At 28.6% G+C, this 15,536-nt stretch overlaps 1 protein-coding gene across 1 annotated transcript; it reads left to right on the plus strand.

Moving 5' to 3' along the window:
- Nucleotides 1-11,087: 11,087 nt before the first annotated feature.
- J3458_020187 (uncharacterized protein) lies at nt 11,088-12,092 on the plus strand (the record flags this gene model as incomplete). The annotated part of the gene is made up of 1 exon (XM_007817078.2): nt 11,088-12,092. One exon carries the CDS (start codon nt 11,088-11,090, stop codon nt 12,090-12,092), a length of 1,005 nt encoding a protein of 334 aa, XP_007815269.2.
- Between the last annotated feature and the right edge of the window lie 3,444 nt (nt 12,093-15,536).

The raw sequence follows: 15,536 nt of genomic DNA on the forward strand, positions 1-15,536 counted from the left end.
TTATTATAAGTAATAATAAATATTAATTCTTAATTATAATCTTATTTAAGTGTTAATAATTAATATATAGTTATAGTTTCTTATTCTTCTTTAATACTTATATAATTAAGTATTTTATTAGGGACTTTAATAGTCTTATATATCTCTTTTATAATATATTCTTTAAATACTTTTTAAGCGCTTTATTTTACTTAAAGTTTTAAGGATAAATTTTATTAAATGTTAGTTTAATATTAAGTTAAAGTTTAATCTTATAGTTTTAACGTAAATACTTTAATAGTTTTATTTTTAGCTCTTTATTAAATAGCTTATTATACTTTAAGTATTCCTTAAAAATCTTTATTATTTTAGCTTTTAGCTCTTTAATAATTATATATATTTCTAAAGGCCTATTATAGTTTAATTAAGGTACTCTTTATAGGTTACTCTTAACTTTATAATTGTATTTTAATAAATTCTATTAAAGTTAGCTGGTTCTTTAATTAACTTATAAATTACTCGCTTATAATTATTAACTAGGGTATTCTTAATATAATATTATATTTTAAGATTACTATAATATTTAATGTAACCTAGTATTTTATATCTTATATATTAACGAGAAGTTACGCTACTTTTATATTAATTACTTCTTAGCTATACTTTATTATAGTTTCTTTTATAATTATAAGTTAATAAAGCTTATCTTTAGGTATTTAAGGTAATTATAATTTATTAATAAGATTTAGTAAGATAAAATTTTCTTATACTTTACTATTAATTATTACTTAAATCTTTTATTCTATTATAGTTATATTAATTATAAGGTATATTATATTACTAATATTTATAGTATATAAAGACCTATTATATCTCTATTAAGAAATTAGTTTTAATTATAATAATAGCTATTATTTTTTAATTTATTAATCTTATTCTTATATTATTCTTTAACGCGTTATTTTAAGCGCTATTATTAGCGGTTATCTTTTAATATATTATTAAAGCTTTCTTAGTAATCGCTTAATTTACTATTTATATTAATTAAACTTAAGTTAAGTAAGTTACTTATAATTATATAATTCCCTTTCTTCTTATATTATAAGGTTATAATTTAAGTAATATATACGTTATTTTTAGTATAATATAACTTCTTATTTAATATCTTTAAATTAGTTTATTATAATTTTAATTATATTATAAGGGTTCTCTTCTTTTATTACTCTTATAAAAACTATTCGCTTTCTTACTTATTACTAAGGTATATATAATAATTATTATTATAATAAAAGGTTTAATTAAGAAGTTTATATTTAACTTTAAGTTTATCTTTTTTAATCAAATAATTCTCTTCTTTTTAAATCTATTTTAATAAAGGTTTACTTTTTAGTAAGAGCGTTTAATATTTCTAAAAGTTATTAGGTATTAATTAGGTTTTAAATTTCTAATCTTTATTTAAACTAATATTACTTATTATTATAGGGTTTTCTTTTTAACTTATTATACTAAGATTTCGCGTAGGTAAGTCTTTTTAGTTTATAGTATAAAGCTTTTTACCTTTAAGAATTAGCTTTTATAGCTTCTTTAAAGCTTTATATTTATTTATAAAGTATTTAATCTTACTATAATTATAATAAGTCTTTCTCTTTTTCTTATTTATAGCATTAAGTTCTAAAAGTTTAGCGTAATATTTATATATAATAAAGGTTTATTATAGTTTATTATTATTAGCTTTATTATATTTAATATAAAATTAATAATTCTTATTACCCTTTTCTTAACGTTATTTATATAAATAATTATTTATCTTAATAATTATTTTAATAAAGTTATTAAATAGCTTAAGATAATCTTCTTAATAAATATTATTCTTTACTTCTTTGTTACGAACAGAGCATTAACAAGAAAACTACATTTTCAATTTTCAAAAAAGCTTAAATAATTAATAATAAATCTAATAAAATACTTGAATTATAATCATAAATGCATAAATTAGCTAATATTATAACCAATTAGCTTATATAAAAAAGTGGGTCCTTCTAGCTTATTATAAGCTTAAAAACTAGATTATGTAATTTTCTAAAAACACACTACACTACACTACACTACAAAAACTACAAAATGTAGTTTTTGAAGTTCTAGGCTTATAAGAGCTTATAAGGACCCACTTTTTTATGTTAGCTTATAGTATAAAATTTATACTATTTATTTGTAAGACTTATAATCTTATAAGTATTTTATTAGATTTAATATTATTTATTATATTCGAAACTACAAAAACTATAAAACTATAAAACTACACTACTTCCAATGCTCTGGTTACGAACGACACTGCATAAGACACGGGACGGGACCGCACCAGCTAGGATAGGCACGACCTATAGGTATAAGAAGAAGGTAGGGGCACGTAACTAGCTACGTAACCTAAAAGGTAATTAAAGAGGTTAATATTTAAATATATTAATTAAAGAGAATTAAATTAATTAAACCTTAAGCTAATTAATTAAGGTTTAAAGGGATTAATAATTAAGCTAATTAATTTAAGACTATAATAAAAAGATAAATAAGTACTTAAGAAGAAGGTATTCCTATAGCTAAATAATTTAAATCTCTATTAATTAATTTAAGTAATAGTTTTACTATTAAGAGTTATACTTTTAATAGTCTTATTATAATACTACTTAAAAAGCTACTTTATAGTATTTAACTTAACTTACTTCCTAAAAAATAAACCTATTATACCTTAAAATCTAAGCTACTATTATATTTTAATTAATTCTATTTAATAAGTTACCTTAAAACTTTAAGTAATAATAACTTTTAAGATATTTACTTTAAGCGAAAAGACTATTAACCCTAAAGAGATAATAAAGTACCTTTATAATAAGATTATTAAGCTTAAAAAGTAAAATTAATAGCTTCTTAATTAATAGAATAATCTCTATAAAAAACTTAAGGTATAAGAAGAGAAACTTATAGTAGTTTAAAATCTTATACTTATATTCTTTATTAATAATAAATAATATACTAAAATTCCCTAAGCTTAAATTATATAATAGTTATAAGGGTAATATAAGAAACTTTCTTATATAAGCTTAAGCTTACCTATAAGTTAACGAAAAAATCTATATAACACTTAAGTTATAAATTCTTTATATTAATAACCTCTTAATTAAAAAAGAAGTAAAATAGTAAAAGCTAACCCTTCGCGTATATCTTAAATATAGTGTTAAAGTTAGAGTAAAAGTTATTTATATTTTCTTTAATTATAAAACCTTTAAAGAATAACTTTTTATTATATTTAAAAACCCTAATAAGTATAAAGAAGCTATATAATAGCTTACTTAACTTAAGTAAACTAAATTTATAGCTTATTATACTAGGGAGTTTAAACGTATTATAATAAAACTTAATTAAAATACTAAACCTAAAATAAAAGTCTTTTATTAAGGACTTAAAGAAGAAGTAAAGAATAATATTTATTAAGAAGATTATTTTAAGTTATTTAATAACTTTATTAAAATAATTATTAAAGTAAATAATTATTTATACAAGTAATATTATAAAAAAAGTTATAGGAAATTTAAATTATATACTAGGTTTAATAAACCTAATAATAATAAGCTACGCTAAATATTAATAGTATATAAGTATTACGCTAAACCTATAAAACTTAATGCTATAAATAAGAAAAGGGGGAAGACTTATTATAATTATAGTAAAATTAAATACTTTATAAATAAATATAAAGCCTTAAAGAAGCTATAAAAGCTAATTTTTAAAGGTAAGAAGCTCTATATTATAAATTAAGAAGACTTATTTACGTGAAATCTTAGTATAATAAGTAATAAAGGAAACCTTACGTTAATAAATAATATTAGTTTAAATAAAGACTAAAAATTTAAAACCTAACTAATACCTAATAACTTTTAGGAATATTAAATACCCTTATTAAAAAGTAAACCTTTATTAGAATAAATCTAAGAAAAAGAGAATTATTTAATTAAGAAAGATAAATCTAAAATTAAATATAAACTCCTTAATTAAACCTTCTATTATAATAATAATTATTACATGTACCTTAATAATAAGTAAGGTAATAAATAGTTTCTATAAGAATAAAAGGGAAGAAGAATAACCCTTATAATACAATTAAAATTATAATAAACTAATTTAAAGATATTAAACGAAAAGTTATATTATACTAAGAATAATATATATATTACCTAAGCTAGAACCCTATAATATAAGAAGAAAGGGAATTATATAACTATAAGTAACTTACTTAGCTTAAGTTTAATTAATATAAATAGTAAATTAAGCGATTACTAAGAAAGCTTTAATAATATGTTAAAGGTTAATTATTAATAATAGCGCTTAAAATAACGCGTTAAAGAATAATATAAGAATAGAATCAATAAATTAGGAAATAATAGCTATTATTATAATTAAAACTAATTCCTTAACGAAGATCTAATAGGTCTTTATATACTATAAATATTAATAATATAATATACCTTATAATTAATATAACTATAATAAAACGAAAGATTTAAGTAATAATTAATAGTAAAGTATAAGAAAATTTTATCTTATTAAATCTCGTTAATAGATTATAATTACCTTAAACACTTAAAGATAAGCTCTATTAACTTATAATTATAAAAGGAACTATAGTAAAGTATAGCTAAGAAATAGTTAATATAAAAGTTACGTAGCTTTTAGTTAATATATAAGGTATAAAATATTAAGTTATATTAAATATTATAGTAATCTTAAAATATAATATTATATTAGAGATACCTTAATTATAAGCGAGTAATCTATAAGTTAATTAAAGAACCAGTTAACTTTAATAGAATTTACTAGAATATAGTTATAAAGCTAAGAGTAGCTTATAAAAAGTACCTTATTTAAACTATAATAGGCCTTTAAAAATATATATAATTATTAAAGAGCTAAAAGCTAAGATAATAAAGATTTCTAAGAAATACTTAAAGTATAATAAGCTATTTAATAAAGAGCTAAAAATAGAACTATTAGAGTATTTATATTAGAATTATAAGATTAAACTTTAACCTAATATTAAACTAACGTTTAATAAAATTTATTCTTAGAACCTTAAGTAAGATAAAGCACTTAAGAAGTATTTAAAGAATATATTATAAAAGAGATATATAAGACTATTAGAGTCCCTAGTAGAATACTTAATCCTATAAGTATTAAAGAAGAATAGGAAATTATAATTATATATTAATTACTAATACTTAAATAAGATTATAATTAAGAATTAATACCTATTACTACTTATAATAAAAATTAAAGATAAAGTTAGAAAAGCTAAATAGTTTATTACACTTAACTTAAAAGAAGCTTATAATCTTATATAAATAAAAGAAGGCTATAAGTAAATAATAGTATTTTAAACTAATAAAGAATACTATAAATATTTAATAATACCTTTTAAGCTTACTAACGTACTAATAACCTTTTAAAGAATAATTAATATAATCTTACGAAAATAACTAAAAGTATTTTTAGTTATATACCTTAATAATATTCTTATTTACTTAAATACCCTTAAGAAATATAAACGATATATATATAAGGTATTATAAACTTTATAGAATAATAAACTCTTAATTAAAGCCTTAAAATACTAGTTCTATTAGAATACTATATACTTTTTAGGGTATATACTTATATATAAAGAAATATAAATAAGCTTAAATAAGATTAAAACTATTAAGAAATAGCTTATATTAAGAAATTTAAAAGAAGTTAAAGAATTTATAGTATTTATAAACTTTTATTATAAGTTTTAAAGTAAATATAAAGACATTTTATAACCTCTTATAAACCTAATAAAGAAAGAAGTTAGCTTTTAATAGAATAAACTAAAAGCTATAATATTCTAAAAGATAAAAGATTTAATTACGTTAGAACCTATATTAAAAGCACTTAATTAAAATAAACCTTATAAGCTTAAAATAAACGCCTTAGACTTTATACTAGGCGAATAGCTTAAATAATAAGATAATTAAGAAAGATTACACTTAATTATATTCTTTTTAAAGAAACTTTACGAACCTAAACTTAATTATAGGATTTATAATAAAGAACTTATAGCTATTATTAAGTGCTTTAAAGAATAAAGATACTATTTTATAAAAGTAAAGCATTAAATTAAGGTTTATATTAACTATAAGAATCTTATATTATTCTTAACTATAAAGAATTTAAATAAATAATAGATTAAATAGTATAAAACCCTTATAAATTATAACTTTAAAATTATATACTATAAAGGATTTAAAAATAAAAGAGTAAATATACTTAGTTAAAGAGAGAACTTAAAATTAAATAAGTAAGTAAGTAATACACTCTTACTACGCGCTATTAAGAATAGAAATCTTATACTAGGTACCTAAGAAATTAATATAACCTAATAAGTTAAGCTAAATAAAATATAAATATAATAAATTACATTATATATTAAGAATAATAGCTACTTAAATAATTAGAAAACGAAAACGCATTTATTTAAGAAAGGTAAAACCTTTTTATATAATAAATAATAGTATATTTCTAATATACTTTAAGAATAGCTTATTAAGGAAATATATAAGTACCTATTACACGAATATTAGGGTATAAAGAAAACGATTAATAGGCTAAGAAGATTATATAACTTCTTAAAAAGTAAAAAAATAGTATAAGAAGTTATTAAGAAATATAATACGTATAATAAAGTAAAATTAGCGTAACACGCACTATATAAAGAATTATAACTAATATTACCACTTAAAAGAGTATAATAAACTATTATAATAAACTTTATTATTAAACTATTAAAGTTAAAAGAACCTATAATAAAAGTAGCTTATAATAGTATTTTAATTATTATAAATAAACTTATAAAATACGCCTACTATATTCTATATAAGAAATTAAGTAATACTAAGGACTTAACGTATATATTCTTTAAAATAATTATTATATAATATAAATTACTAATAAAGCTTATATTAAATTATAATAAATTATTTACCTTAAACTTTTAGAAATACCTTATAAAAACTATAAAGATTAAATAAAGCTTATTAATGGTATTCCACTTATAATTAAATAAGTAAATAGAAATCTTAAACTAAATACTTAAATAATATCTATAAAGCTATATTAACTACTAATAGAATAATTAGGTAGAATAGCTATTACTAGTATAATAGGCTTATAATAGCTCTAAGATTAATAATATAAAGATATTATTATTTAGGGTAAATTACGGATTTAACCCTATTATTAAAACATATATAATATAAAATATAAACGCGCTAGTAGCTATAACGCATATAGTAATTATAATAGAAATATAAAAACACTTATAATAGAAATAAATATTTTTATAAAACTAAATAAAATATTACGCGAATAAAAAGAGATTATTAGTGCTAATCTTAAAGAAGGGATATAAAGTATATTTTATTCGTAAAAACATTAAAATTAAGTAACCTAATAATAAACTTAATTAAAAGAAGATTAAATTATTTCTTATTAAATAGAAAATCTTAAATATTAATTATAAACTATTATTATTAGATAAAATAAGAATTCACTTTATATTTTATATATTACTACTAGAGAAAGCACTAGATAAATCTATAATTACTATAAATATTATAATAAAAGATACTAATAAATATAAAGTTAAACGAATACTTAAAGTATAAGAAGATATAAAGAATTATTATTATCTCGTTAAATAAAAGGGATATTTAAACTTTAAAAACACCTAAAAACTAGCTAAAAATCTTATGAATTACTTAACGTTACTTAAATAGTTTTATTTTTAAGAAACGCATTCTAATTAATCTTTTAAGTATTATTTAATAACTTAATATTAAATTTAATATTTAAGAAATAAACTAAAATAGGATCTAGATTCTTAAAAGAAGTAAAAAGAACTCTTATAGTCTTTTAAAGCTATTTCGCTTTCTTACGTTTTACACGTTTTAACTCTTTAACGTTATTAATACTACGCGTAATCGTATATATTATTTTCTTAAATTATAATTTCTTTTATTTTTATAAATATAAGACCTTTTAATTCTTAGCTAAGGCACGCTTCTTAGCTTCTTTAAGCTCCCTTTTAAGCTTATAATATTAATTTGTAATACTATAAAGCTATTAAGGGGTTACCCTTATAATATTATAATTCCCTTACTTATCTACTATATACTTTATATAATAACTTAAATTAAAAATAAAGGCTTTATATTAGAGAAGTTTTATATAAGCGTAGTAAGTATAAGCCTTTATAAAAAATAAAGATAAATTATTAATTATCATAAAAAAAAGGTTATTTTAGTAAAGAGAAGAAGTAAATAAAGCTTTAAACTATTATTTTAAGATATAATTAATTAATATAATAGCATATAATAATAAAAGAAAGAAAACGTATAATACTTAAGCTAGCCTATTTTAATAGCCTTAAGAATAAAACTAATAAAGAAGGGGTATAATATTACAAATAATACTATATAAAATACGAGATAAGACTATATTAGCTAGAACAGGTATAACCCGTAGGTATAAGAAGAAAATAAGGGCACGTAATTAGCCACGTAACCTAAGAGGCGATTAAAGAGGTTAATATTTAAATATATTAATTAAAAAGAATTAAACTAATTAAACCTTAAGCTAGTTAATTAAGGTTTAAAGGGATTAATAGTTAAGCTAATTAATCTAGAATTATAATAAAGAGATAAACGAGTACTTAAGGAGAAGGTATTTCTATAGCTAAATAGTTTAAATCTCTATTAATTAATCTAAGTAATAGTTTTACTATTAAGAGTTATACTCTTAATAGCCTTATTATAATACTACTTAAAAAGCTACTTTATAGTATTTAACCTAACTTACTTTCTAAGAAATAGACCTACTATGCCTTAGAACCTAAGCTACCGTTATATTCTTCTTTAAGTTCTTAATAAAAAACTTTTGTTTTAGGTTTAATATTTTAATTAAGTTTTATTATAATACGTTTAAATTTCTTAACGTAATAAGCTATAAATTTAATTTACTTAAGTTAAGTAAGTTATTATATAGCTTTCTTATACTTATTAAAATTTTTAAATATAATAAAAAGTTATTCTTTAAAGGTTTTATAATTAAAGAAAATATAAATAACTTTTACTTTAACTTTAATACTATACTTAAGATATATATAAAGAGTTAACTTTTATTATTTTATTACCTTTTTAATTAAAAGGTTATTAATATAAAGAGTCTATAATTTAAGTGTCTTATAAATTTTCTTTTTAACTTAAAGGTAAGCTTAAGCTTATATAAAAAAGTTATTAATATTACTCTTATAATTATTATATAATTTTAGTTTAAGAAATTTTAATATATTATAAGTATTTATAAAAGTTATAAGTGTAATTTTATAAATTATTATAAGTTTCTCTTCTTACTTATTAAGCTTTTTATAAAGGTTATTTTATTATTTAAAAAGCTATTAATATTACTTCTTTATTTTAATTATCTTATTATAAAGGTACTTTATTATCTTCTTAGAGTTAATAGTCTTTTTACTTAAAGTAAATATCTTAAAAGTTATTACTACTTATAGTTTTAAGGTAACTTATTAAATAAAATTAGTTAAAATATAATAATAGCTTAGATTTTAAGGTATAAATATAATAGGTTTATTTCTTAAAAAGTAAGTTAAATTAAATACTATAAAGTAGCTTTTAAGTAATATTATAATAAGGCTATTAAGAGTATAACTCTTAATAGTAAAACTATTACTTAAATTAATTAATAAAGAATTAAATTATTTAATTATAATAAAATACCTTCTTCTTAAGTACTTATTTATTTCTTTATTATAATTTTAAATTAATTAGCTTAACTATTAATCTCTTTAAACCTTAATTAATTAACTTAAGGTTTAATTAGTTTAATTCTTCTTAATTAATACGTTTAAATATTAACCTCTTTAATTACCTTTTAAGTTACGTAATTAATCACGTGCTCTTACCTTCTTCTTATACCTACAGGTTATACCTATCCTAGCTAGTGCGGTCCCGTCCCGTGTCTCATACAGTGTTATTCGTAACACTACGCACACTTGCAGGGATAGGATATAAATTAAAGTGGAGCCGTTATCGGATGAGTAGGGACCTACTATTATTTCGTGTACCGCTATAAGATCGATTGATAACTATATGCGCTGTGCGAGGGTGCGCGTGCCAATATAGGTACCGTCTAGTGCTATCCATTTAATCCAACTCGATTAACACCCAGGTTGCGTGCTCTTTAGTCCCATCTAGGATAAACGCTAAGAGGGTCTAGTTCCTTGGGAAGACAGTACTTTGCATGCGACGATTATGCGCATGGTGTATGAGACGGAAACATGAGCCGTTCTCGCCCTGGAAAAACCATCTTATCGGTCACGTAAATAATGGGAAGGACTCATGCTCAAATCGCCCCTTGACTTATGCCCGGTCACGTGAGGCAATTATATCCTAGTCTTAGGCTGTGCTATGCCTACTACATCGACAATTATCTAGCAGCCGACCCTTTGGGGTAATTGGTACGTCCAGCTAAGAGTAAACAGAGTAAACAGAGAAAGTGACATGACATGGCCAGGTGGCCGCATGACCTTCGCTCGCTTACAGGAACATCCAGCCTGCATACACTCAAGTTTAATCAATCACCCCTAACCTAGCAGGGTTAATAGAGCAAGGGGGCCTTATTATATTTATAATATAAATATCTTAAGTGGGTTATTATCAAGTAGGCAAGTAGTTATTAACTAATTTATAAGAGTATTAATAAACGTTAGTAATAAATATAATTTTATAAAATCAGGGTACTTACTCCCCCTACCTCCTCTCTATGACTCACGTTCCCTTGTAAAGTCACGGGTAGTCGGAATAGTTGGTGGAGACTCGGTTACTTAGGAAAATTGCATGGCAGGAGAGTCTCCATCAGCCATTGCGCAGCTAAACAGATAAAGAGTCTGGCTCCAAGGTAATCCCCTAAACTTGGAATCGCAATTACACTTAATTACTTTTAAACGCGTTAATACTTTTCTCATGAAAACCTCAACAGTCCTTGCTGGCCTGTTGGGGTCAGCTTTACCTGCGCTAGCGGCACTCGAGCTTCGTATTCAAGACAAGGCGCCTTGGAACCTGCGAGCCATTTCTCATCGGTCCCCTCACAGGGCTCCAAAGGTGACTCGTCTTCGTAATTTCAAGTATTACTATTCTTGGAACGACGAAACACCTTACTATGCATACGTCATTGACTCGGGAATTCGAGTTTCACACAACGAGTTTGAGAACCGCGCGGAAAACCTTTGGACTGCCTTTAAGACTTCGGATAAAAAAGACAACTTTCAGGATGGGAACGGCCACGGCACCCACGTTGCGGGAATTATTGCCTCCAAAACCTATGGAGTGGCTAAGAAGGCTCGGGTTGTCTCTGTCAAGGTTTTGAACAACGAGGGCCGTGGAGACTTGTCCCAAGCCATAGCCGGATTCGACGCTGCTATCCGCGATATTCACAAAAATCGTCGCTACCACCATGCCGTGATTAACATTTCTGCCGGATGGACAACCTGCTCCAAGGCCCTTGCAACTGCCATAGACAGAGCTTATAATACCCGCGGCATCTTGACTATTGTCGCCGGTAATGAAGGCCCGGGCACTGTACAATGTACACCCACGGATTCGACGCACAGTATAACGGTTGGGGCCATGGCGCCAGATTGGAGCGCTGCCCCCTTTACTAACCTGAGGTACAAAGTCGATATATTCGCGCCAGGAGTTGATATCCTTTCACTTGCAAAGGACAGCGACTCTGCTACTACGACCAAGTCAGGTACTTCAATGGCTGCACCTCATGTTGCCGCTCTAGCTTTAAACGCCATGTCGGTCTTCTCAAAGCAAGGCCAAGAGGTTACTTCATTCCTCCAAAAGACTGCTACCAAGAATAAAGTGAAGGGGGACCTTGGTGGGTCGCCAAACTTGCTCGTGAATAACAACAACGACAAGCAGAATTCGTGCAAGGCTCAACCTGAGTCCGACGACTCGTGTTAGGGTTCAAAAAAGCTAGTGTAGTAAATGATATATATTGACACTTTGCGTCCGTGCGCTGCAGGTTTTCCTTCCTCATCCCAAGTCCCGCGCATGTGGCCCGGCCTGTCGCGTCGTGACCCTATTCATGTAATGATATGAAATTAAATGTTTCCACGCCTTCACAGAACGTGAAAACTCCCTGTTAAGTTTTCAATAAGAGAGCAGGGCAACCCCCTAATCTCTCTGTTATTACATTTCTACACCTCTACACCTCAACACCTCAACAAAGACCAGAGAAAATATTATCGACAGATAATCCCTTCACACGACTTCCCGTTAAAGCTCGACAATTTCATAATGCGGGACTAAGACCGGCGGTTTACTAGCCTTACACTGTGGATAGACCATAATGCCGCCGCTCTTATTTGCTGTCACGACAGATGCAAATGCGCCATCTCGACCAAGGCTTCGCGGGCGATAACGTATTTTGGCGTAACTTTCATGGCATCTCTACAGGTCAGGAAAGGTCAAGTTTGACACAGCGGCTAGCAGCATTTGAACTACGAAACCCAGGGGACATCCCTGCCTTCAAAAACAGCTCTCCTTCGCCCTCAAAATTACGAATCTATAAACGTTTCGCATGCAATTAGAAACCACTAGTCTCCACATTATCACAAAAGGCTATCGCTTAAAAGGACTCGAAGCTATTCGTGCTCTTCTGCTAGCGCGAATAGAGGTTCGCTGCTCAAATAAACGACTTCGTTGAGCCCGTGTGACTGCGGACATGGAAGACAGGCCTAGGACGAAAGTATTAGATAATTGTGGGTAGCAGTAACGTAGTAAACTCCGCCGCGAACCAGTCAGTTAATACAAAAAAAGGTCATCATTATTAATCAATGCGACAGCTAGAGAACAAGAGGGACCACATCCGCGATTTGCGGGCGGCCGAAACATGGATCGAAAATCCAAGTACTCCATCGCTATCCTTCGAACAACGGCCTTGGCTTGAGCGGACCGCTTTCGAGGAGATATTCCGGAAGAAAATCCGTCACCTTCTCACCGCTCTCGTAAGAGTTAGGCGATACATGTGACAAGGGCTTATGTGAGGGCTTGAAGCAAATGGGCCCAATTCAAGAATAATCTCGTAGGATGTCAGGGGTCCATGGTTCTCCAAGAGAGAGAAGGGGATCAGTGACTAATATGTATACATGAGAAGAACGGTTATACCTAAGGGTCCTCACCAGTCAGGTATTCAATCTGTGTAACCGCGAGGCCCTTTGTATCGATGCCCCTCTGTTGGGCTTGGTTGCTGGATCGCAGCCGTGTGACAATATAGACCAGATAAACAGCCCTACCTACTAGGGCGGAAAGGTGTGGATAGGCTTAAAGAAGATCTCGTAAATTTACCAAGCGACGAGCTAAGAATTTCCTACACTATTCGATTATTCGATCCTATCATGGATAAGTGTGAAGTAGCAGCAAAGAAGACAGGCCACAGGGTACTCTGCTGGCTGAAAAGCGTTCGCTTACAGTCGAGTTTCCCCAAGCTATTTATACTCCTACAAGAGCCCTCAAGTACGAGGAAGTGTCATCTGATCTTTAAGCGGGCCTTGAGATTTGTATTCCAGATATATCAACTTAATGCGTTAATTTTACGAAAGATAATCGATATATGCAGTTGAGGGAAAAGACACTTATCCTGCTTAACAGAATATAGCATAACGACTACTAGAAGACTGTTTAGAAAGGCTGTTCAAGCACTAACAAGACTGGTACTAGTACATCCTGTAGCGCCCTAGCAACGAGTGTGCACGCAGGAGAGAGCGGTAGTGGTGAGCTTAGTTGGATAGTAGGGATGAAGATAACTGTGATATAGAGCAGTACACGACAGCCGACAAAGAGCGAGCAACACAATCAATGAGCGTTCTAGTCAGCAAACTAGCGAAGTGGGCGGTCATGCTAGATCGCATGGCAGTGTCCACTCATCTGAAACGATCCTGGAGCTCTCGGGGGAAATTTAGGTGGTGTATCCTGAGCAGATGCTTGTGTTGTTTGATGATGTGATGCTTGACGAGCCTCGTCACTAAAGGCATAGAGATTGCGTGCAGCCTCCTTAAACGTCCGAGGACCTTTGTTGATAAAAATTCCTTGACCGACATCTTTGGCAGTGATGGCCGACTTTATTTTTTCGAGAAGGGCGACAGTTCGCGCCTCGTAGCCAAACGGCCACTCTAGCCGACGTTAACCACTTCCAGCTGGTACTGGCGCAGGCGTTTGAGATTGCCAGAACTATTAAACATGTCTTCTTTAGGATATAAGAATACTATAGATAGACTAATAGCACTTACCATCTTGGTGGCAAAGAGCTCATCACTTTCTACAATTGTAGCAGAGTAGTCAACTCCATCTTCCCCTTGGCCAAGATGACCCCTCCAGTGGATGCGACCATATTTGGAGCACTGCCGGAGCTGGGCGTGTTTGATATCGCTCCAGGTGGTGGAGGGTGGACCGTCAAGGAATGCTTCATCCACAGGGGGGACTATATTCCATTTTTGTTTCTTTGGTGGCGTTGCTTTTGTGAGGCATTTCGATGACTAATGTGATGCAGATGCAGTTGACTCTTCGGGACGGGCCGAACTCGAGTCTACCCCTCCGTGGAGGTAGAATTCCGGGGACGCTCTAGGCTTAGCAACGGGGAAATTTTTCATACGGTAAAGGAATGCACAACGCCGAAAACAGACACTTCATTCCCTTGGTCAAGCCTCCGGTCAGTGGTCGTCGGAATATATGTCGCTGCACGAAACACTCCGTAATCTCGCCCCAGTTCCAAAAACGAATGTCGCAGGGACCGCAAGGTAAGGATTTCGAACACGTTATACCGGGCTTGCCATCTAAATATAAGGCGAACCAAGCCGGTAACAGCGAGCCCATAGCTCTCCATTTTGAAAACCTGGATCCAGCAGATAGCGCCAGAGCGGCCCCGATTATGCTGTTGTGCCGCTATTCGCAACTTTGTTTGTTTCCAGGACATGCATCTTCGACTCGTCTTGTATGCACCCTGTAAAGTTGCCTTGATTGGGGCAACACACCAGAATGCATGCAGCATACAGCACGCAGCAACCAGGCTCCGTCACAATCTGTCTGGTCATCCCGCTACAGAACGCAACTGTTTTCTAGTCCAAAAGAACCATCACCTCTGCAGAATGAGGCGAGGAAATCGAATGGCGTAGAGACAGTCCACCTACCCAGTTGTCGATATATTTGCTGGGACTGTTACATAAGCCGACTGTCTGCGCTGTCTTCCCCCTTCAGGGACTGGGCCGCGATTGCAACCTTGTGGCCTTTCGAAGCATTATCATCAATGGCCCGGACCCGGATCCTTCAGAAGGCTCGAGCTCGAATATTAATTACATCATGTCCAATTCCATCATTGCTAATACAACTCTTCGAGTGGTGGGCATATCC

This window comes from Metarhizium acridum (assembly GCF_019434415.1).
Source record: "Metarhizium acridum strain ARSEF 324 chromosome Unknown scaffold_572, whole genome shotgun sequence".
NCBI lineage: Eukaryota > Fungi > Ascomycota > Sordariomycetes > Hypocreales > Clavicipitaceae > Metarhizium > Metarhizium acridum.